The sequence below is a fragment of the Nicotiana tomentosiformis genome, chromosome 12, assembly GCF_000390325.3.
Source record: "Nicotiana tomentosiformis chromosome 12, ASM39032v3, whole genome shotgun sequence".
Lineage (NCBI taxonomy): Eukaryota > Viridiplantae > Streptophyta > Magnoliopsida > Solanales > Solanaceae > Nicotiana > Nicotiana tomentosiformis.
Genome location: NC_090823.1, coordinates 59459858 through 59484742, shown reverse-complemented (window position 1 = coordinate 59484742; position 24885 = coordinate 59459858). Strand labels below are relative to the sequence as shown.

Here is a 24885-nt window from a genome sequence, read left to right as displayed (position 1 = left end):
AACAAAAGATTCAGACTACATTTGAGATAAACGTTGTCCCAACAATTTGGCTTGGTTCCTTGTGATTAGTCCCACTGTAAGGCCCCCTAAAATTTTGCCAAGAATTTGAGGTTATATGGTGCCACGGTAGGCTAATGTGTTTGGAAGCTCGTCGTGGTACAAAATTTTTGGGTTGTGCAATATATTGTGCAGTTGATCGAAAATTTATAGTAATTGGCATTTCTGCGGTCCATTTCGCGACTGCGGATCAGTTTTGCTTGCTGCAGCACCATCACAAATTTGACTAGAAGAAGCTCAATTTTGAAGGCTATTTCGCGGTCCAATATGCGATTGCATAACCATTTCGCGGACCGCATATCCGTCGCATTTCAGTAAGGGAAAATTTTGGGAGGAGATTTTGTGGTCCAATGTGCGACCGCAGACATGATCAAGCCAGCCCAGTTTTGGAGAATCATTTTGCGGTCCACTTCGCGGAGCGCATAACCTGTTTTACGGTCCCATCTGCGATTGCAGACCCCACTCAAAGGGTTAATTTTTGGAAAATTTTACCCGACCCTATTTTAAGAAAAGGCATCATAGGTCATTTTGGAAGGCATATACGGTTATTTTAGAGATAGATGAGTATCTTAGAGAGAGAGGAAGAATCTCCAACCATTTTACTCCTTAATTCTTGCTCAATCTTGAAGATTCAAGGAAGCTACTCACTAGGTCTTCAACAAACTGGGTAATTTTGCGCCCCTAAGCTTTCATGCAATGTTTGTAATGGGTTTTAGTATGGATTGTACCATTTTGGGGGTTATGAGATAGTGATCGGAAGCCATAAGCCCTCTATTTCGAAATGTGGGGTGCATGAGAAGAATGTGAGGTGTGGTTCTTGATTTGGGGATGTGTCATTGGCATGCATGTAATTCATGTTTGAATTTAGTTGTAGGGCGAAGGAATTCCACTATGAACCTTGTAGTCGAACTTGCCCATTATGTGTTTGATAAAAAAATTCCTATTTCACTTAGACCATGAATACCTTCATAATAATGGTTCAATTTGATTATGTTTCTATAGATTGTAGTTGCTAAGAGCAGTGGGAAGTTGTAGTAATTCTAAGGAAAGCCCAATCAAGGTATGATGGCTAAACTCCTCCTATAGAATCGGAATCCATGAGTTCCTTATAAATTTCAAATGTGGCTTGTTCAAGCCCCTATTCTTATCGTTATGCATTGCCTCTAACAATTGATTTATCCAAATGCTTATGTACTCAAGTCATGTTCCAATTGCACTATCATATTACTCCCCATTCGGAAAATGTTTCAACTATGGTTATTGTATCTAATACTTATGACTTGAATTCATGTTTCGATTGCAAATTATTATGCTCTCTTTGGGAAAGAAATTCAATGTGTTTAAGACTCTTATTACTCATGTATTTAAAGTCGTGATTTCCAAATGTTCTTTAAGTTGATGACTTATGGTGATCCTTGAAAGTGAAAGAATGAAAGTATGAAATATGAAATGCGGCCATCGTGCCAAGAATGAGGATTTACATGTACATCCAAGAGTGACAATGGAATGAAAAGAATTATAAAAAGGCTATGAGATGCATAATTTGATTTTATATAGAAACTATTTTAGGAGTATCGTTAGGTCACCGAGGAAGGCTAAGTTATAAATGCTCAAGCCCGAAACTAGACGTGCCGGTGTAGGAGTGGATTAAGGGGTGAGTCCCCATTATATTATATTAAGATTATTCCCCTCGATTGGGATGCGTTGATAGCTAGCAAAGATGTGTCGAACCACACAACATTGTGGTAAGACGGCCTAGCCGATCGGGCGGAGATCGGATGTCAAGCTGCCCGCATAGTAGTATTGTGTTCCTATGTCAACCCGCATACTTTGGGGTGTGATGGCTTAGCCGATCTAGCGAAGATCGTACTCCATGCCATGGGCATGGTGGTGTGTCGGTACTAAAGATCTCCCAACCAAAAATGAAAATGTTTACTTGAAGCTCTATTTTGTTTTAACTTGGAATTTAAATATGATTGATATACTTACTATTTCCATGTTTCTCATCCTTTTATCTTGGTATTCCATTTCATGAGAGGGTATCTAGCTTTACATACTAGTACTATTCCATATGTACTAACGTCCCTTTTGCCTGGGGCGTTGTATTTTTAATGGATGTAGGTAGTTCCTCAGCAGGTGGCATTAATTGTTAATAGCATCATACCCTCTTCTCAGCTGACTTGCTGTGCCCTACTCTATATCGGGGCCTTGTGTCATTTTGATTCTTTTGTACATTACATTTGAGGTATAGCCAGAGCCTTGTCACCTACACTTTCATACTACTCTTCTGTTTCATTTAGAGGTTCCGTAAATGTGTTGTGGGTCGTATTTTGATTGGGAAAACAAACTAAAAATGTTGTAGATGTCGGACACGTTCCCACTTTTAAACTATGAACTTGTAATATTTTGGTAATTATTAATGAAGCTTATACAAGTAATGTGAATAGGTGTTGTGTCCTTTTATCCTCTCACTGTCTACCTCTTGTTATTGATTCTCAAGTTATTCATGGGTAAGGCTAGGTAGAAGGCATCAGGTAGGCTTGCTTGACTGGGATATCTCGGTTGAGTGCTAGTCGCGCTCCCCAGGGTTGGGCCGTGACACCCACGCTTCCCTTAGTAACATCGAGGATATTTTCCACAACAGCAAAAAATTTGGATTCCGCAGTCTTTGCGGAAGCAAACTTTGAGTTGATCTTCTTAGGAGACATTTAGTGTTCTTGGATTTTGATTGTTGGAGAGAAGAGATGGGAGACAAAGATAGTCCCACTGGGCATGCAAAGATTTGTAACAACTAAAATTTCGTTCCTGAAAATAATAATCAAGATATGAAATATAACGACAAATAAAAGTATTTGTATTTCAATAATTTACGTGGGTTATAATTTTTGAACAATCTTAAGTTAAAAGATTTAATCATCTGATTCTTCTTCTCACGACCGTTAATTCGAGGGCTTTGCTTGTTCTTGAATTAATGGATCACTTGTTGTTGGGATTTGACCACGAATGCAGAGTTAGGCTATGATCACAAACGTGGAGGATGGAAACTTGCGGCTCACACCTTGGAAACGACGACTTCTTACTATGCAGAAGACTTGCGAATCACTTTTATTTGACCATCCAAAGAAATACTTTCTCCGTTTTAATTTATGTGAAATTATTTTCTTTTTTTAGTTTGTGCAATAAAAAATACTCCCTTTTCATATTTTGAAATAATTTACTTTTATACAATAATTTATAGTCACGCAAAATATATATATCGTATTTATTTCTTAAATTTCATATCTAGTTAAATATGTTTACATAAATAGTTTTTTTAAAAACTTAAGATGTAGGTGTACAATGTTTAGACATTACTAGTATTGTATACTCGAAAACAGTAGAATGTCTATTTGGCTAGTGTTGGATTAGCAAGAGGCCCTGGACTTGGTTGTATTTCACATCTCCGCTGCTTAAACCCTAAAACTCAGCAGCAGCAGCGGCACAAAAACGGGTGTGTTGGGTAGCAATGAATGGAGTCAATTACTGAAGCTCTACTGTTGTATTTGTATGCTCACGCCATGTTAATTTTTGTTCGCGGCCTATTCAGAAAGTCTCAGCACCATTTGTTAGCTTCTCCTACTTCATCATCTGCTACTACTACTCCCGTTATTCCATTCCCGCAAAACTTGTTCTTCTTTGTCAACAGTTACCTTTTCTTATTCAGATACTCATTTTCCACAAATAATACTATTACTTTTAGTGATGCCGACTCTATAGAGAAATTCATACGGGAAGAGAAATGGGATGATTTTAGGATTGTGAGACTCTTTGACTCCGCTTTAGCTCCTATTTGGATCCCCAAAATCCTTTTGGCATTGAAACAAGAACCAAGGTTAGTTTTCAAGTTTTTCAAGTGGGCCAAAACGCAGACTGCTTTTGTTCATACTGCCGAGAGTTATTGTATTGTAGCTCACATTTTGTTCTGTTCTAGAATGTATAGTGATACACTTGATGTTCTAAAAGAGCTGGTCACTTTAAGTGATGCTAAAAAGGTGTTGCCTTGTTCCCATGTACTTGATGTTCTTTGGTCAACGAGGAACACTTGTGTGCCGGGGTATGGGGTGTTTGATGCATTATTTAGTGTTCTAATTGAGTTAGGGTTGCTTAAGGAGGCTAGTGAGTGCTTTTCAAGGATGACAAGTTTTAGAGTTCTTCCCAAAGCACGGTCTTGTAATTATCTTTTGCACAGACTCTCAATGTTAGGCCATAAAAGCTCATGCTTGAAGTTCTTTGAGGATATGATTGAGTCTGGAATTGTTCCAACAGTGTACACCTACAATATAATGATTGGCTATTTATGTAAGGATGGGGACCTGAATGCTGCAAAAAGGTTATTCACTCAGATGAAGGATATTGGCATTGATCCAGATATAATTACATACAATTCTCTCATTGATGGAATTGGTAAGCATGGGGAGCTAGACGATATGGTTTCTCTATACGAAGAAATGAAGAAAGTCGGATGTTTTCCTGATGTAGTAACATATAATACACTGATCAATTGTTTTTGTCGATCTGAAAGGATGGTATTAGCATTTAAGTATCTGCATGAGATGAAGAAAAGTGGCTTGAAGCCCAATGTGGTTACTTATAGCACATTTATCGATGTTTTTGCCAAAGAAGGGATGTTACAAGGAGCTATCAAGTTCTTTGTTGACATGAGGCGGGTTGGTCTTGCTCCTAATGAATTTACTTATACTTCGTTGATTGATGCACATTTTAAAGCTCGTAAAGTTGATGAAGCTTTGAAACTTGTTAAAGAGATGCTAGAGGTAGGAGTTAAGTTAAATGTTGTGACCTACACGACATTGGTTGATGGTCTTTCTAAAGAAGGGAAAATCAAGGAAGCTGAAGAAGTTTTTATGGTCATGCTGAAGGATGGGATTATCCCAAATTTAGAAGTCTATACTGCTCTCATCCATGGGTATATCAAATCAAAAAGGCTAGTGGATGCTATGAATATTTTGGAGCAAATGAAAGAAAATAATATCAGACCAGACACATTACTCTATGGAATAGTTTTATGGAGTTTCTGCTCTGATGAGAAGTTTGAAGAAGCCAAGGATTTATTTGATAAAATGAAGGGACTTGGAATAGAAGCAAACTATGTCATATACACAATACTTGCTGATGCTTACTTTAAGGCGGGAAAACCCGTAGAAGCACAAACTCTGCTAAATGAAATGAAGGAAAGAGATATTTCCCCTACTGTTGTGACGTATTCTGCATTAATTGATGGCTTGTGTCGGTTGGGATTTGTCCACGAAGCAATGGACCATTTCCATTCAATGCCAAAAATGGGTTTGCATCCTAATATTGTGGTCTATACAGCTCTTATTCATGGCCTCTGTAGAAATAAATGTCTAGAGGTGGCAGAAAAGCTGTTTGATGAAATGCTTGGCAAAGGTATACTTCCAGATAAAATAGTTTATACATCCTTGATAGATGGAAACCTAAAGCAGGGAAATATTCAAGATGCTTTAGGTTTGCGAAGGAGAATGACCGAAAGTGGTTTGGAGCTTGACCTTCATGCCTACACTGCTTTGATTTGTGGGCTTTCGAAAAATGGCCAGGTGCCTCAGGCAAGAATTTTTTTTGATGAGATGATTGACAAGGGCGTTAAACCTGATGAGGTTGTATATTCATGTCTTATAAGAAAATATCAAGAGATCGGTAATCTAGAAGAAGTTCTTGTGTTGCAAAGTGAAATGATGAAAAGAGGACTTACGTCGGTTACAAGTAGTCGACTATGCAGTTCATAATATGCAAACCTGAGAAATAGTATTTTTCTTCTCTGGTTCTATCATTGAAGAGGTCGGATTATACAGTGTCTTTTCTCATATCCGATTCAACCCCATCTCAATACTGAGGTAAGTTTCAGTTTACTCCTGTTTTCTTTTGTGCTCACATGTTGTTTAAATGTTCTGAAGTAGAAAAAAATGAGATAACAACTGACTGGTAAGTACATATTATGTTTTGTTGAAAACTAGAATTTGTATATAATGCTGAAACCTTGCTAGATTTCATTGCCTACATGAGCAGTTAGTAGGAACCTGTTGTGTATTTTCGGGAACTTTTTGGATGTAATTCACAGCACCAGCTTACTGCTGATACATCAATAAAATACCTTTTAAAAAAAAGAGAGGATATGGTGGTAAAGGATTCCCTTGTCTTGTTTCTTTAAACTACAAAAATGGTGTACTACTGAATGGAAGATTTAACTGTTCATGCACAATGTTATCCATGTTATCCATTTGTAGCCGAGACCCATTCTTCCAAACATAGATAAGATAATTTCTTGATGTCCAATTCACACAATACTCTTGGTTCTCCTTTCCTGAATCTCGAGTTGGCCGTTTCATTTGCTATAAGGGATGCATCTAGAATATGTCTTTCAATAAAAGCATTCTGGGATGTGGAGATGAGCTTACCAGTTTCGACCTTCCGTCTAGCTCTTCGGATATTATTTTATAACCGTTCCCCAGTATACTATTGAGTGTATATCCTTCGCACCATTCTTCTTTTGTATTTGAAAGTTTTTCCAAGAATCTTTTATGTGTCAGATTTATTGCTGTAAATGAGGGTTATCCACTCTACTGAAAGTATGTATTTCTAGGCGTAACAGTTTATAGGTTTAGTTATTAATGAAAGTTTAGTTTGTTAGGGGAAGTTAAATTAATGGTGATTCATAAGAAGTTAAAGATGAGTTGTCGGAGATTGAAATAGGGCCTTCCTTGTCATCCTCTCTTTTTTCATATTTGTTCTTGGAGGTTCCTAAACTAGATGTATAGCTTGTCCAGTGTCTCTACTAATTTATCAATATCATCCTTTTGTATTCTGCTTATTTGTGCTTGGTTCCATATAAAACAAAGCTTCTATAGTAGTTGTTTCATATGCTAGATATTAATAAGACTATTGTAAACCTAAGTTGCTCCGATATGGCAATTTAGGTGCCGCACCCGTGTCGACACGACACTAGTATGGGTGTGGGTATGGGATCCGTACCAGATCTGGTCAAATAATTTTGGGTACTTTGATCACAACAGACGGAAATATTCGACACGAGATACAATTTGATTCCCAAAATCAGAACCAAAACTAGGATAAATTTGAAGAAAATAGCATACCTTATCTAAGAAATCAATCCTTTACTTATCTATAATTTGAGAATAAAAAGAAATCGACACTTTACAAGCTATACTTAAATATTCCACAAAATTTATCATAATTTAAAGATATTTTTATATTTTCTTTTGAATTATTTTTAGTCGGATCCCTGCACCCGTATCCGTACTAGGATCCGTATCCCCGAATCTTAAAATTTACATCTCGAAGGATCCGACCTCTAGATCCGCACCCGTGTCGGACACCCGCACCCGTGTCCGAGCAACTTAGCTGTAAACTAGATACCCCTATTAAAAACAACTAGTGTAAGCATGATACTAGTCAATATATGTATCGACCCAACTGGTTCTTTTGTCTTTCTTAGGTGATACCATTCATTTTTGTGCTGTGATCCTGGTTGCAGAGAGAATTATCGGCTTGTCCCCTAGGTCTGATCCTCCCCGGAAACAGAGAAAGGCGGTAAGTTGTCTCATAATTGGTGCTTAACATTGGGTTGGAAATGTTGCATTTGGGTTTGATGTCTTCTTGTTGAAAAGAAAAGGGATACAAATCATGCTAAATATCAAAAGAAAAAGACTAAATTGATGCTTCTTTGTGGCTAGGAAATACTAAAAGCTAATCAACCAGTCTTGGTTTTAGAAATTGTGCTAGTCATCCCCTTGTCAGCTAATCATGTCTAACGCGGAAGTTCTCTTCTAAAGAAGTGATAAAAATGCATTTTATTTCCTTAAAGTTCTATGAACACATTAATATTAAGGCATAAGGTTGTAAATCATAGGATTAATACATACTTTACTCCCCAAACTTGGACAAAAATCCTTTATTTTTCTTCGTGTCTATTTTCTGTAGCAAAAGCCCCACGAAAATGCCACGTGGCATGTGCGTCACTGCATCACTTACCAGCCCAAGCAAAGCGTGCAAGGGTTAAAAATATGTCAAAATCCCATTTTTAAAATATTTTTCAGCTTGTTTCTTCTTTTTAGATGTTACCTCCTTTTTTACACTTCTTTTATCTTTTTTTTTTTTTTTTTGAAAAAGGTAACAATTATATTCTTCAACACCCATAAAACGGGGCTGGTATCTAATATTTACAAGTACAGCCCCTGAAAATCTTACAGAGAATCAAAAAGATCTAGTAGTGATTCTACATTACCTATCAACTGTTCTTTACACCAAAAATGAAAAAGAGAAATACAAGAACTCTTGATTTTTTGTGTTGAACTGCTCTTGCTTTCAAAACATCTTGCATTTCTCTCCTTCCAAACTGTCCACCATATGCAAGCTGGAACAATCTTCCACCATTCCTTGTGACAGGTTCTTCCCCTAATACCGTTCCAGCTGCATATCAGACCAATGGTGTCTTTGGGCATTACCCAAACAATACCAGCTAGTGCTATAAAGAGCTGCCAAAGTTGTCTAGTAATAACACAATGTAAGAAAAGATGCTCATTGGTTTCATCTTCCTGTTGACATAGAAAGCATGTAGAGCTGGTCTGAATACCTCTTCTTTGGAGAATTTCCAGAGTGAGGCAGGCTTTTCTTACCACTAACCATGAAAAGCAAATAACTTTGAATGGTGCTTTGATCTTCCAAATCTTTTTCCAAGGCCAAGGATAGTTGGGGTGTCCTCTGGATGATAGATAGTTGTATGCTGCCTTGATTGTAAATTTAGAGCCCTTGCCTCCTTTCCATGTAAGAGAATCCTCCGCCTCACTTAATCCTGCAAAACCTTCTAGCATTTTGAAAATCTCAGTAGCTCTAGTGACTTCCCAGTCATTGAGAAGCCTTCTGAAAATTAGGTTCCAGCCCTGAGAGCTCCAAGTTTCTTCTACTGTGGCATTAGGTGAAGTGGTGAGATTGAACAGATTAGGAAAAAGATCTTTCAATACTCCATGATCAATCCAATCATCATGCCAAAATGATATCATTCTCCCATTTCCTATCCTAAAACCTGTGTTTGTTGTAAACTCCTCCCATAGATTCCTGATGGCTTTCCAATTGCCAACTCCATAAGGAGTTCTCACTGGTTTGGTGCTCCAGTGTCCTGATTGCTCATACCTGCAGTTGACAACTTGTCTCCATAAGGCTTGCTTCTCGGTGTTGAATCTCCATAACCATTTCATTAAGAGACTCTTGTTATGCAAACTTAAGTTTCTAATGCCTAGACCGCCAACTCTCTTGCTGGAAACAATGTTGTCAAAGGCTCATTTAAGGCGCGCTTAAGCCCTGAAGCTCAGAAAAGCTCAAGGAGGGCGCTTCGCCTTGCTTTAGTTGCGCTTCAGTGTAAGACTGTAAGGCAAGGCACTAAAGCGTGCGCCTCATTGCCCATGAGTTCTCTCTTGAATCAAGCAGCACTAAAAAACAACTATAATCAGAAATAAGTGTATTAGCTGCTAAGGGAAACATTATAAATGAATTTGTTACTTTGTTCTTGAAATACATATAGATTTTTATTTATTTCCTTCGTTGCCTTTTTTAACTAAAGCTCACACTTTAAGTGCGCTTTGCGCTTAAAGCCCAAATAGACCTAGAGCGCTTTTTCGAGCTTTTCGCCTTTGACTACACTGGCTGGAAATGAGAGTGTTCCAGTTAACAAGATGGGAGCCTTTGGACTCCCTGTTCCCTTCCCAAATAAAGTTCTTTCTCAGTTGGTCAATTCTTCTCCTTACTTTGGCTGGGCTAGGAAATAAGGACATGATGTAGGTGGGTAGGGATTCCAGGATAGAGCTCACTAAAATGATCCTTCCCCATAGGGATAAGTATTGTGCTTTCCACCTTGTAAATCTCTTTTCACATTTATCAAGTACCCCTTCCCATATATCTGCAGCTTTGTTCTTGGAACTCAAAGATAATCCCAAATACTTAGTTAGTAAATTTCCTACTTCACAACCCAAAATGCCAGCTAGTATTGGACTGTTTGGAACTGCATTTATAGGCACCAACATGCTTTTTCTCCAGTTAATATGAAGACCTAAGATACCTTCAAAGACTGTGAGAAGCAGCCTCAAATGCATTAGCTGGGCAGGTTCAGCATCACAAAGAACCAGAGCATCGTCTGCATACAACAGATGCGAAATCTCCATGCTATTAATTCTGTTCTGTACTTCAAATCCCTTCGAGCAACTACTGATATTAGAGGCTCTCTTCATGCTACTCAACCCTTCCATGGCTAAAATAAAGAGGAAAGGAGATAGAGTGTCTCCTTGCCTTAAACCCCTCGTTGAAAAGAAGAAGCCTTCAGGAGATCCATTAATCAAGACAGAAAACTTCACTGTACTGATACAAAGATCCATTTAAGCCATTTATTCCCAAAACCATAACTTTCAGAATATTGATCAGGTACCTCCAATTAACATGATCAAATGCCTTTTCGATATCTAGTTTGCATAGGATCCCTAGTTTTTTCTCCTTCTGTCTACTATCAACACATTTATTAGCTACGAGGGCAGCATCCATAATCTGTCTTCCCTTGATAAAAGCCATCTGATGTTTGTTCACAATTTTATCTACCACCTTCTTAAGTCTTTTTGCTAGAGTCTTGGAAATAATCTTGTAGATGCCCCCAATCAGACCGATTGGTCTGAAGTTTCTTAATTCCTTGGCTCCACTTTTCTTGGGTATAAACGCCACGTAGGTGGCATTTAAACTCTTCTCAAAAATACCCAGAGAGTGAAAATTGGCCATAGTTTGTAGGATGTTGACCTTCAGAAAATCCCAGCATGTAATGAAAAACCCCCTCGAAAAACCATCAGGACCTGGCGCTTTGTCTATAGCACATAGCTTTAAACTATGGAGAACTTTTTGTTGCTCAAAAGGTCTCTCCAGCCAACTTTGCTCCTCATCTGTAATTGAAGCAAAATTCTGAGGAGTAAAATTAGGCCTCCATGCTTCTGTCTCAGAGTATAGTTGTTTATAAAAGGAGATGATTTCTCCTTTAATTTCTACTGGTTCAGTGACTTCAATCCCATTTATCTCCAACTTGTCTATGGTGTTGAATCTCCTATGTGCATTAGCCATCTTGTGATAGATTTTTGTGTTACTTATCACCCTGCTTTAACCATAGAATTCTAGATTTTTGCCTCCAGGAGGATTCTTCATATTTGGATATTTCCTCAAAATCCAAAGCAATGTTGGCTTTTTGTATCAATTCATCATCAGTGAGATTTCTTTGTTCCTGCAAAACATCAAGAATGGTTAGTTGGTTCAAAAGCTCTGTCTTCTTTTTTGCTAGATCCCCAAAGTTAGCAGCATTCCACTCTTTTAGTTTAGCTTTTAGGAGTTTCAGCTTTGTTGCTAAAATAAAGTCTGGGTGTCCCTGTACTGCAAAAGATAGCCACCAAGCTTTAACCAGATCTTTGAAGCCATCAACCTCCAACCACCAATTTGCAAATTTAAAGTATGATGGTTTCCTTTGTTCCCAATCACCACAAGTTAGCTTAATAGGACAATGATCGAAGTGATTCTTGGCAGAGTAGACTGTCTAATATTCCTAAAGTGTTCATCCCATTCAATGGAAAAAAGAAATCTATCAATTCTCGAAGCAATCCCCTGATTGTTCCCTTTGTTCCAAGTGAAGGAACCCCCAAAAAGTGGTGGATCTACTAACGGTAGATCATTGATTGCGTCAGAGAAATTTCTCATAGCTCTGGTGAGACGATGATTGTTGCTTCTTTCATTTGAGTGTCTGGTTGTGTTGAAATCCCTACAGACCACCCATGGCCCATTACAAAGTCCTCTTGAGGCTGCCAACTCCCACCATAAGTCTTGCCTCTCAATTCTGGAATTTGAGGCATATATCCCTGTGATGAACCATGAGAAATCTTGGCCTATTGCAGTCAATCTACAAGAGATACTCTGACTTCCAGAAATAATCAACTCCCCTTCTAATAGCCTTTTATCCCACATGATAAGAATTCCCCCACTAGTACCAATGACTTCAAGATTGACAAAATCCACCCATCTACTCCCCCATAAATGTCTGGCAACACGAGATATATCACCTTCTATCTTTGTTTCTTGAAGAACTACTACATCACATCTCCATTCATTAAGAACAGTTTTAATAAGTCTCCTTTTCTCCCCATCATTCAATCCCCACATGTTCCATGACAATATCTTGATCTTCATTAATCAACTTTGAGGGTGCCTCTCTCCCTGACCCTAGATTGCCCATATTTATATTTAATGCCTGATTTTAACCTCTCTAATTGGTTCTGACCTTTTGGTTTTATTGCATTGTTGCTTTGGGTAGTGATATCTTCCATCTTCTTATGCCTTCTACTGTCAATCTTCATGAATAAAGACATGGCATCCCCTTCACACCCTTCAAAATCAACCCCAAATTGCTTACTTGGTTATGCACCCACAGTGAAGCTTCTTCTTCCGCCCTTTGAATTTGCATGTCAATTGGAATAGCTTCTTCATCAATACATGCAGATGGATCCCCAAAAATAACCAATTGTTTGCTACCATCATCCGCACGCAATGAATCCCCTTCTTTGATGAGTTGACCTCCCTGGACCGAGTGCAAGATTAGAGGAACCTGAGCCAAGTCCTCTCCGATGCCCAGAGTAGAGACATTAGAAGGAGAAGACGAATTGAGTTCCAAAAGCATAGGATCATAATGGTCTTCCTTCATCTCTTTCGTCTGCTCCTTCGTAGACGGAAACATCGATGCTTCCAAAGATGGCAATTGAGATCCAGAAATTTGTCTGATGTCTAATAGGTTATTAATAATAGGCCCATTAGAGTCTTTAGAAGTTGGCCATTAGAATCCTCATCAGTTGGGCCTTTACAGATAGCCACATGTGGTTCCTCAAATTCTTGGATCTGCATCTGCAATAAAGGTCAAAAGAATTGGGACCCACACTAATTAATTCCTCAACTTGGGTTGTTAGGGTTGGGCCTTTGCACCTACAATCAGATGATGGATCTGTCAAAATTGGGCCCACACGAATTAATTGTTTGTGGCCCAAAACTTCTTTTTGTTTAAAGAATTCAGCATCCACCTCACGTGACTCAGACACGTGTAAGTTTTTTAAAATTCTCCCCTTCATTCGATGTGCCCACGTGACCTAGGTACTGCTGCACTGAATAAGTCCCATCTTCCAGGCTACCCCTATTAACCAGCAGATCTTCTCTCCTCCCATCTACACTGGCAATCAGAGCAGCCATCACCGTCGTCGGAACTTCACACCATACAGGAATTTTGTATAGATACCCATCGCTGTCCACCTATATATATCTCGGAACCTTACTTCCATCTCCCTTCACTTTGATTCTAGCCCAGTGTAAATGGTTTTTTAATGTTGTCTCCTCCTCCGTTTCAATCCAACCGCCACATTGATCACCTATTGCTTTGAAAACTTTCTGTGACCGGAGGTTAATGGGAAGACCCAGGAGCCTAATCCAAACCCAATTACGCTCCACCTCTTCAGGCCAACAACCAGTAGTAGGTTTCCACTATTCAAGGATCACTTTGGTCTTGTTCCAATGCCATTCACCCTTAAGAACATGTTCGGCATCCTTCGTTGAAGGTAGTTCAAACAAGAACTGGGAATCGTTCATCTCGTACACATTCACACCAAAGGTAGATTTCCATGTGTTACAGGCCCATCTCCTGATATCATTCAGAGTTGGAGTCTCCTTCGCAGGAGTCAGAACTTTTCTAACTATGCACCTTCTCAGCACATCTTTATCCTATAATTCTGAACCCCTTTCTTATTGTATTTTCTTTTCCTTTTCTTTATTTTCTCTTTCCTTCTTTCTTTTTCTTCTCCAATAGTTCTTATCCTCTGAACTCTTCGGTACGGCGTTGCTCCAGTAAGCAGCCACTATAGGGTGCACACTTTACTGTTAGCCACATGAGCTCAACCATATCGAACGCAACAACTAGAGGTGCATGCTCTACTGTTAGCCACATGAACTCAACCACGGTCCAGTTAAGCAGAAGCTCTCTTGGTCACTTGATTGCCAAGATTTCTCAGAGGGAAGTTAGGAAGAAGGAACGAGAAAGAAGGGAAAAGATAGAAAAGATAAGGATAATGGAAATAGATCCTTTGTTTCTCATGCATATTTTGCATTCTTTTTTGTTTTAAATCTGTTAATGGGAAAATGGGTTCGTTATAGGCAAAGTTTGTCGAGAAAAAGTGACGGTAGAAGGCCCACAGGGTTATGGGAATGAAAACAGAGAAAGATTTCTACAGAGACTGCCAAGATTTGGTCCAGCCAAAATTTCAACCAAGAAAAGGACAATGGGAAAAGGGGGTTTTCGCCGGTAAATTTGGCTTGGAAAAATGGTGGAAAGCTAGCAAGGATGGACCTTTTTTCATTTTTTTCCCATGACATGTGTCATGAGTGGTGCGTATCATGTACTTCCAAGAGGGAGTGGTCTTATGTTATCTAGGAGGGTCTTAGACATGGCTTTTGCAGAATTAAGGATGCCACGAAGAAAAGGTGTAAATGGGATTTCTGTGCAAGTTGGAGGACTAATGTATGTATTAAGCCTAACTCTGCGATTTTCTTGTGGGCAACTAGGACTTTACCTTACCAATAAAAGAAAATTTATCTTGAATTTTCATTTAGTAAGGCTTTAAAAGTTGGAATATTTTTCTCTTTAAATATTTAAGTGAGATAAGATGATGATTATTTTATTTTATTATTAAATGTTATATCATTCATACTTTTGAATCTGTATAAAAATGGTATGAAAGGAAATTTTTTTCCCTCCTTTTTCTGTGTGGTGAGCGGAGATTAGCATAAACCCAAAAGTAAGAAGATGTAGAAGCCCACACAGAAATGCTAGATATTTTGGAAATAAAAGTTAAATCATTTATTTTTTTTGTTTTTTGGATAACTGCAATATAGAGGGAGGATTATGACCAGTCGTTGTTTCATGTGTCAGAAAAAGACAATAAATATCTTTTCTACATTGTACAGTGGACAGAAGTGTTGGAGAACTACACCACACTCAATTTCGAGTTCAAATTGAAAAGCGCAATGGTAGATGCCCTGAGGATGAATCTGAAGCCATTCAGTGAGATGCATTGTCGGAGATGTCTCTCTTCCTTCTTTTTCCCTTCGTCTTTGGTGCATGAGAATCTATGTTGCTCAGATGCGGGTACTCGATACGAGTGCTGATAGAGGTCGGATTCTTCATCACATAAGTTTTAGGATTTGGGGTAATGGATCTGAGTACAGATACATGTGCTGGGATACTGCCAATAAATGTACATTGAAGCATATATAAGTATATAAATGATTAGTAAAACTTATTGAGCTAAAACTAATAAAATATAATTGTTAATAAATACCTAATATTTTATTCATAAGATTTCTCGTGTAATAGTAATGCGTTCTCATACTTTATATAACTATCTACGTATGATATATAACCCAAAACTCAAACCAAGTAGATGTAGTCAAAGCATCCAAGGTAAGTTGACCAAATCCAATGTGGACCCCCCTCCTCCACCCACACGCAAATCGTGTTGGATCGACATGGGTGCGGAAGGGATTTGAAGGGCCCGAGCAACATATGTGAGAATGGAGAGTAACAGGAATTTTTGAGGGCCCCTCCTAGGAGCCTACCCCTCTCTGTTTTCCCTTTTTCCTTTATATTTTTTCTCCATGCTATATATGAAACTTTTTTCTTTGATCAAGTAACAAGTGCTATATATATATATATATATATATATATATATTATACACACATATATATACATACGTATATGTACATATACACAATATACATATGTATATATATTATGCGTATTTATATTTACATATGAATGCACAACTAACCTGGCAAAAGCATATCTAGTTTAGCCTATGAGGTAGTCTGCTTTTTGGGCCAAGGGAAGTCCAAATAATACTCAAGTGAATATGTAATTCAAACTGGTAATAAATGTCTGTTTATTTTAGTTCATGAAACGTCAAAAACCATGCTAAAATGGTGGCTTATTTCGCACTTGGTGAATTTCTTTCTTGGTGGACTGACAGTGGGGCATTGACAGGAAAGACTTTAAAGATATAGACTTTATAAAAGTCTTATTATCCAAGTTGGTAAGTCACGGTTGAATGTGTCTGCAAGGTCCAATTTATCTCTCAATTATTTAATTGTATGGTTCTCTGTTTTGCATGTGTTAGTGGTACATTTAAAAGATTTGGCTTATACATCTCCAGAAATGCTTTCCATGGTGAGCTAAGATTTAATAGTTTTGTTGAATTGAATGTGACATTGTCTTCGGGTGGAAGATCCAAATAGTTGACCATTATATGCCGTATCATATTTATATGTATGTTTATGGTACTGACCAAAAAGAAGGGTTGCTTCTTATGGCAGTGCATTTGGGTCTATGTGGGAATAGGATATTTGGCTTCTTTAACAATAAAGAAAATGTTATTTGGTTTCTTTGGAGGGTTTATAGGCTTTTCTTAACGTTAGCTTTAACATAACTACAGTGGAATTAGACTAGAGAGCCTCTATGGTTCTATTTCCTTCTGAATTCTCTTATATGGTAATCTGGGAACGTATTTTTTTGATTGTTGGTAATGTGGGGATGTATTGTCTTACCTTATCACATCTCTCTTTTCCATATCTCTCAATAAAATCTTTCCTCTAAGAACTAGCACTGTAATCTGTTGTTAGTAAGGCTCCAAGTTAATAAACCGGCTAAGACCATAATATTATTATGGTTTTGATTTTTCAATTGGCTTTTCAATTTCTATGAACTCTACTGTTGTGTGGGCCTGACTTAGCTTATTCTCTTGTTTTTGGTGAACTATAATGTCAAGCGCTTATCCAGGAGCACACCCATGATTTTTTCTGGAGCTCAATACTTGCTTGATTGTGGAGACCTGGAGAAAGATCAAGTATCACTGTAAGTGGTGGATCTTGAGGAATTTCTACAACAATGTGAGTGTCAAGGTAGCAGCAAATTTCCTACCTTATTTTATTTTTAAGTGATGAATGGAGCTATATTGGCTGTTGATTCTACATTTTCTTATTCCAGTTTTCATGGACCAGATATATCATAATATCACCATGAGACGGCAGGGCCAAGATATTTTACATTGTCATGGTCCAAGCATGAAGTTGTTGAAGTCATTCATTCAGAGCCCTAGGTTTTAGCTCAATCTTCACAAGATGAACTGAGCAAGAGGGAGAACTGACCAAGAGGGAGGTTAAGGGAACTCTGTCCTGAAGACTAACATGAAGTAGTGGTCAGTGACATGAAAACAAGGCTCTCTTTTTTTGAATGGCAGTGGTGAAAAACTACTGGTTTGGTCCTTGAAGCAGCTAGAAGATTATCGAGGACCACAGTTCAAATTTCGGTGGATTCAAAAAGCACTAGGTGATTTCTTCCCAACTGTCTTAACCTTGTTGGATAGAGTTTTAACGAGTACGGCCAGAGATAGAAGGAACTCGGTGGTTAGTCGAGGACACCAGCTATAAAGAAAAGTTACAGTGAGATATTGTTGGAAAATTCCCTAGTATTATAATTACGATTTCAATTTGGATTTTTGGCCTATTTGTATAACGTCATTTTTTTCTAAACTTTAAGCTATTATGCTATGAGGATCTGATTCATCAATGTACTTTAAAAAAAAATTGTACTTTAAAAAAAAAAACGCGCGAATCTGATTTATCAATGTAATTGCTTTGGTATGGCTAATTTTTAGTTGGCCGAGTTTGTGAGCTTCTGATTTGAGGCTATGCCAACGTTTTCATTTGCTCTTCTAGACATCACTGTACGTTATCAAGGGGAACAAGGATGGATTGGGGTTCTGGGTAAACAGGTAGTAGATTCTGTTTTGCATCTACTCGTTTTATGTTTCCCAATTTCTGGTTTGTGAATTATTCGTCAGAACCCTCTATATTCTACTGTTCTTTCTGGATTAAGTATTAATATTGAAAACATTGCCTATTCAATTGGTGGGAATCAACCACCTCTTTTGTAACGAGAGCTATGATTACTGAAAGATTGACGCTGGAGGTGTTGTGTTAACTTGTCGGAGGTCAATGATTTGGCTATTTTTGGAATACCAACTTTATGTATATTAACAATTGTTGATCGAGCCCTATCTTGATGAAGAAGTGAGATCGGTCTGGAGTTGTCTTTTATCCCACTTAATCTTGCTATTTCTTAAAATATGTAGGGATTCCATTATTTTACTGTTTTGACACTAACCACAAGATGAGAAAAAACTGCAAGTGCGATAGAGTGGTGACCCATTGTGGTGGTCTCTCCAGCCGGTTAGCGATAGGGGTCAAGGGGCCAGCGCGTTTGGAGGCAGAGCCACCAAAACCCAAACCAAAATTCAAAAATAGACTTTGGGTGATAAAAGGGCACAATTGCCAAAATGGACGGGTGCCGTGATCATAGCAAGGGAGGCATGATCGCAGCATTAGTTATTTTGAGGGGATTGGCTCAGAACAAAGGAAGATGGGTCGCAACCCAAACAAGGAAGACATTATGTCCAAATCTCGAAACGTGTGATTGCAGCAAGGGTGTCGCAATCGCTGTTCTATGTGGCTGCTGCAGCAGGTGACTCAACTTCATATATCGCGTTTGTGGCCCCAGGGGCTGCGATTGCGACTTTCTTCCTGGAACCCCAAACTTTCATGTGATGCGATTGTATAACCTTAAACATTAAGCGACAAATTTGACCAAACAATCTATATATAATATAATAGAGGGACACAGACATGCTACATGGTACTCCCATTTAACAAGAAATGCATTTTCATGCCTCAACGTTTTTCCGCATTTTAATCCTGAAAATTCACCACTTAACAACACAAGTCTCCTCACGATGCAAACACAACGCTTCACATACACAACTGCCCATAATGATTTTTTACACTCTTTTCCCATACTTATCTTTTTATACTCTACCAATTACTCTGTACTTCATCTCTATTTCTCACCCCATTTTCTCACCTTATTTTAAAATATCTATATACTCCCATTCTTTTTTTTTTTGGGGGGGGGGGGGGGGGGGGGGGGAGGGGGAAGTAAAAACCCCGCTACTCACCTGCTAAACTCTAAATCCTTTCCTCACCAAATGATTACTTTGACGCCCATGAAATCTTCCAAAGAAAACAACCTCATGCCCACGGTTTCAGCAAATATTGTTATTCACTCCACATATGTTGGTAGGTACTCCTTTCAAAGTTAATCTTTAACATTTATGCTTTATTCTTATATATTTGCAACATATAATTTTTTTTATACCCTAATCTAATTGTATAGGTGTCGATATGGACAAACAAGGATTATGAGGCCAAAATGCCGTAAAAAGATTTAGGGTTCGAGCCTAAGATTCTTCACTACTATACTTTTTGGATAATTCATATTGCCAATATTTTGAAAAACTATAATTTTTTCCCTAATTAATATCTAAGGTTATAAAGATTCTAAAACACTTTAAAGCTTGCAAAATTCCAACCATTCTTCACTGCTGTGATTTTTGCCCAATTCATAACCAATGTTGTAAATATTCCTTCTCTACCTTCAAAACTCAAGCCTTGGACAATAATATCTATAAATGTTATTTACATATAGTTAAGTAATATGAAGTTTAATTAGATTATATTAGATTTTCATCCTAGCCTCATAAATTGGTCTTGGATAGTCATTCAACTTTCTCCTCCTTTAGTATTTTCTGTTAGGATTTTGTCCTGAATTTCCATTCTATTAGGACTCTCTTTCTTGAAAGAAGGGAAAAGAACCCCTAAAAGGAATAAATCTCCTTCATATGTCTTATCCTTTTCTTGGAGGAGAAGATTTGTACTTCTATAAATTGACATTTTTTCCTCATAACAAGAACATTAGCATCCACAATATAGTCATTAAAGAGTCTTGTTTAGGAAAAATTATTCTCTCAATAATTTTATTTTCTCTTTTTATATTAGTGATAGATCATATGTAGGTTGATTGTCCAAACCCTAATAAATTATTATGCCTAGTTTAGTATATACTCTAATTTATCGTCCATCAAGCTTTGCATTGTTAGCTTCCGCATGCAGCATGTTATTTTGATCCCAACATTTCCTTCTCTACACTTTTGTTTTTGTATACGGTCGAAATCAAGCTCGCCTACGACGTAGTAGGTCAAGTTCGGAATATGACAATAAGGGTGTCAAGCCCCAAAACCGAGGAGCGCGATCGGCGCTCAACCGAGTGAACCCGACTGAGCAAGCATGTTAAATTTTATTCTACCATAATTCATTCGTGAATAAAGAGGAGATATACTCCGTTAATCAAATACTGAAGAGATTTCATTAACCGCTTCCATTTCATTCCCATTAACAGCATCATTCAATATTTTCAAAATAGTACGAGTTTATAGATTTAATGAAAAATATGTTGCCAAATGCCAACAGTTCTAATCCAATTCCCAACATCAAATACCACCCACAACCTGTCTACGGAGCCTATAAGTACAACTGAAGAGTAATATGGAAATACCGGCAACAAGGCTCCGGCTATACCTCAACCACAAAGTACATGCGAAACAAAAGATACACGATCCCGAAATGAAGTGGGGTTCACCAAATCGGCTGAAAGGAGTGTACTGCTATCACTGATCAATGCCACCTGTTGTAGAACCACCTGCATCCATTAAAGATGCAGTTCCCCTGGCAAAATGGATGTTAGTACTGTCAAATAACACTAGTATGTATAGCTAGAAATACTCTTTCAAAATAGAATGCCCATATGATCTATACGTGGAACACATAATATAATGTAATTGAAACAACCTGTACAAACAAGGACAACAAAATGGGCACCTAATGTCTGCATTAATAATGTGTCTCATTAGACAGTCCTTAGTGTTCACATATCATATTATACACTTATGCGTTTCATAGATCGTCTATAGTGTTTATTCATACCGTACATCTATACCTCTTATACACAATGCACCTATGCGTTTTATAGACTGTCCACAGGATTTCATATCACAATGGATTTCATAACACAATGTACCTATGCGTTTCATAAATCGTCCACAGGATTTCATATCACAATGGATTTCATAACACAATGTACCTATGCGTTTCATAAACCGTCCACAGGATTTCATAACACAATGTACCTATGCGTTCATAGACCATCCACAGGATTTCATATCACAATATACCTATGTGTTCATAGACCGTCCACAAGATTTTATAACACAATATACCTATGCGTTTCATAGACCGTCCATAGGGTTTCATAACACAATATACCTATGCATTTCATAGACCGTCCATAGGGTTTCATAACACAATATACCTATGCGTTTCATAGACCGTCCATAGGGTTTCATAACACAATATACCTATGCATTTCATAGACCGTCTATAGGGTTTCATAACACAATATACCTATGCGTTTCAAAGACCGTCCATAGGGTTTCATAACAAAATATACCTATGCGTTTCAAAGGCCGTCCATAGGATTTCATAACACATTGGAAACAAAAGTACAAATACGTACATCTCATAACCTTTCACATCACATATCACCCAATCCGTACTTTCAACCACTTACAACATTATTATTTCATTGGCTCTCTTGGCCATACATATGATTTTTTATTCATGGCGCAATGGCCGTATTTTATATTTCACACTTTCATTTCTTCCATTTCATAGATCATCATCATAATTATCAACAAGTAGAATATTCCGGAAATCACAACTTTAAGTTCATTAGTAATGAAGGCTTTAAACATAATCGATTTCTTTCCAATAAATGGAGTAAAATGATTGGCAATCAAAGTATAAATTAAAATCATACACAATTCCACTCACGAATATGTAAGAATGCAAAGCACATTGAAAATTACTTACAAAGCATAACGTTAGCTAAAACAACCACATATGGGCATCACTTGAGTTCATAAACTTTTAGCCGATTATATTGTCGAAGTCAATTTTGGAATAGTTGAGTCAAAGCTCATTTCATAATCTTTCTCACATTATTTCATTACATCGGCACCATTGGCCACAAGTATACCTTTCACTATTAGCACGTTGGCCACACTTTATATTCCCAATTCACTGATTTCACTTCCAACCAACTTTATAGGTTATCAACAATAAGACATTCCCAGTCAAGACTTTAGGTACACATATGAGCAATTAAGAGTCTTAAGAATATTGAGATTTTCTCACACAATTTGGCATACTAGCTTTCATTTGAAATACGATTCAAAGCCACAACATTTTAATACGCAACCCATACTTTGAAACTCACGGTAACATTATGAAATTCAATTCCAAGAAAGAAAGTTTAGCCAACATACCTCAATTGAGCTTTCCTTAAATTACTACAACATTCCGAAAATTCTAGCAATCCCAATCTATTTTGAGACATAACAAAATTGAACCATAATTAGGAAGATATTCATGGTCTCAGCTCATTTGAGCATTTTATCAAACACTAGGTGTGCAAATTTAACCACAAGGTTCTTCTACAAGATTTCCTTCACTCCACAACCCAATCGTTACTTATTTAAGTTCAACAATCTTCCCACAATTCTTATTGGTACATGCATGTATAAATAATACTCTTATACCCATGAATCATACTCCTAATCAACCATTTTCTACCCAAATTCGAAATTGAAAACTAGGGTATGGAACATTACCTCTTAGATGAAGAACTTGTGGGTTTTCCTTGTTAATCTTCCAAGATTTGAGCAAGACTTGATGAATAATTAGCCTAGGGTTTTATCTCTCTCTCTCTACAACACTCTCCCTTATCTCTAAAACATCAGAATATTTGCTCAAAAATGACCCTTTGCATGTATTTAACGAAGTAGGATCGGACTTTAAAAACCCAAAAATGAAGCTCCAAAACAGGTTCTGCGGTCGCATATGCGACCCCATAATGGTTATGCGGACCGCATATTGGTCGCATAATTGGTGTCCAAAATGACCAAAAATCTGCCTAAGACTGCGGTCACTATGCGGTCCACATAACAGTTATGCGGTCGTATAGTACACCACATAATAGTTATGCGGTCGCATAGTCGACTGCATAATTGCTTCCAACTGAGCCAATTAACTGCCTCACTCTGCGGCCATTATGCGGTCTGCAGAGTGATTCTGTGGTCGCATAATGGACCGCAGAAATGCACTTTTCCGCCAAAAAATTTCCTTTACTTTCCCGTGCATTGTTCAACCCAAAAGGTCCGAGCCACGGTCCAATACCATGAAACATTATTTTCTTTGCAAATTTTACTGAGCTTTACACTTAAGTTCTTCAAAATTTTTTGGGGTGTTACAAAGGGACTGAAGATCGACCCCATGTCCCACCGGGCTAGAACCCGAGGTTGGAGCGCCTTCCTTCGAGATTATCGAGGCCGTGATCTCGGAATCGATCCAAGCCCCGAACGAGTTCGAAAAAACATTGTTAGCATAACAGAAGACCGAAATATCCGTGACTGGTCGGATATTACGGCGGGAATCTCGGCACGTATCAATGAGGAGCTGGCAATCGGCAAATCAAGAGATTTTTTACCTTTTATAGAATTGTATCTAAAGTAGGACTCCTCTACTATATAAAAGGGGGTTTGATAATTCATTTAACACATGGTAACACTCATTCCAAAGCAATACATTATTATTCTCTTTAAGCTCTTATCCTTCTGTGTCTTGATATCGATCGAAGTATATTCGGCTCGAGGGCGGCTAACCTTCCAAGGCTGAAATTATCCAATTCGTGGAGTTTGCATTTACTTTATCATGGACCGCAGAAATGCACTTTTCCGCCAAAAAATTTCCTTTACTTTCCCGTGCATTGTTCAACCCAAAAGGTCCGAGCCACGGTCCAATACCATGAAACATTATTTTCTTTGCAAATTTTACTGAGCTTTACACTTAAGTTCTTCAAAATTTTTTGGGGTGTTACAAAGGGACTGAAGATCGACCCCATGTCCCACCGGGCTAGAACCCGAGGTTGGAGCGCCTTCCTTCGAGATTATCGAGGCCGTGATCTCGGAATCGATCCAAGCCCCGAACGAGTTCGAAAAAACATTGTTAGCATAACAGAAGACCGAAATATCCGTGACTGGTCGGATATTACGGCGGGAATCTCGGCACGTATCAATGAGGAGCTGGCAATCGGCAAATCAAGAGATTTTTTACCTTTTATAGAATTGTATCTAAAGTAGGACTCCTCTACTATATAAAAGGGGGTCTGATAATTCATTTAACACATGGTAACACTCATTCCAAAGCAATACATTATTATTCTCTTTAAGCTCTTATCCTTCTGTGTCTTGATATCGATCGAAGTATATTCGGCTCGAGGGCGGCTAACCTTCCAAGGCTGAAATTATCCAATTCGTGGAGTTTGCATTTACTTTATCATTATTTATTTTAATTGTAATCTAATTTACCGTTTTGTATCAAGTTAATCCACGTATCGTTAAAACTACTTACAAATTCAATTGTTAACCGATTTTGAGGGTAAACAATTTGGCACCCACCGTGGGGCTAAGGATAATAGTGGTTATTTGATATAAATCTCCATAACACACTACTTTATACTTGTTCTTTGAAATGTCTCTAATTTCAGGTTAAAACACAAAATGTCAAACTCTCAATCAGCACCCCTACATGTTGACAATGAGTCCGGTTATCACGGTGAAAATAACAAC

The 24885-nt window shown here is 37.9% G+C and overlaps 2 protein-coding genes across 19 annotated transcripts; one reads left to right on the top strand and one right to left on the bottom strand.

Moving 5' to 3' along the window:
- The first annotated feature begins 3434 nt into the window (after positions 1-3434).
- Positions 3435-17944, top strand: LOC104121162 (putative pentatricopeptide repeat-containing protein At2g02150). 18 transcript variants are annotated; one of them, XM_070191583.1, is made up of 5 exons: positions 3435-5966; positions 7586-7680; positions 15160-15426; positions 17017-17149; positions 17235-17944. In XM_070191583.1, exon 1 carries the CDS (start codon positions 3567-3569, stop codon positions 5856-5858), a length of 2292 nt encoding a protein of 763 aa, XP_070047684.1. In that variant the 5' UTR covers positions 3435-3566; the 3' UTR covers positions 5859-5966; positions 7586-7680; positions 15160-15426; positions 17017-17149; positions 17235-17944. The 18 variants fall into 18 exon arrangements, with proteins under 18 accessions (XP_070047684.1, XP_070047694.1, XP_070047686.1 ...); XM_070191593.1 differs by lacking the exon at positions 7586-7680 and having other exon boundaries at positions 15160-15365; positions 17028-17137; XM_070191585.1 differs by lacking the exon at positions 7586-7680 and having other exon boundaries at positions 15160-15365; positions 17028-17149.
- LOC117273621 (uncharacterized) lies at positions 11258-12348 on the bottom strand. The gene is made up of 2 exons (XM_033652812.2): positions 11828-12348; positions 11258-11630 (listed from the first exon to the last, which is right to left on the bottom strand). The coding sequence occupies exons 1-2, from the start codon at positions 12346-12348 to the stop codon at positions 11258-11260; spliced, it is 894 nt and encodes a 297-aa protein (XP_033508703.2).
- Positions 17945-24885: the final 6941 nt, after the last annotated feature.

Coding starts and splice junctions, on each gene's coding strand:
- LOC104121162 (XM_070191597.1), top strand. CDS start 3,567: ATGGAGTCAATTACTGAAGCTCTACTGTTGTATTTGTATGCTCACGCC.
- LOC117273621 (XM_033652812.2), bottom strand. CDS start 12,348: ATGAAGATCAAGATATTGTCATGGAACATGTGGGGATTGAATGATGGG. Junction 11,631..11,827: donor GACGCAATCAATGATCTACC/GTTAGTAGATCC, acceptor TTGGGAACAAAG/GAAACCATCATACTTTAAAT.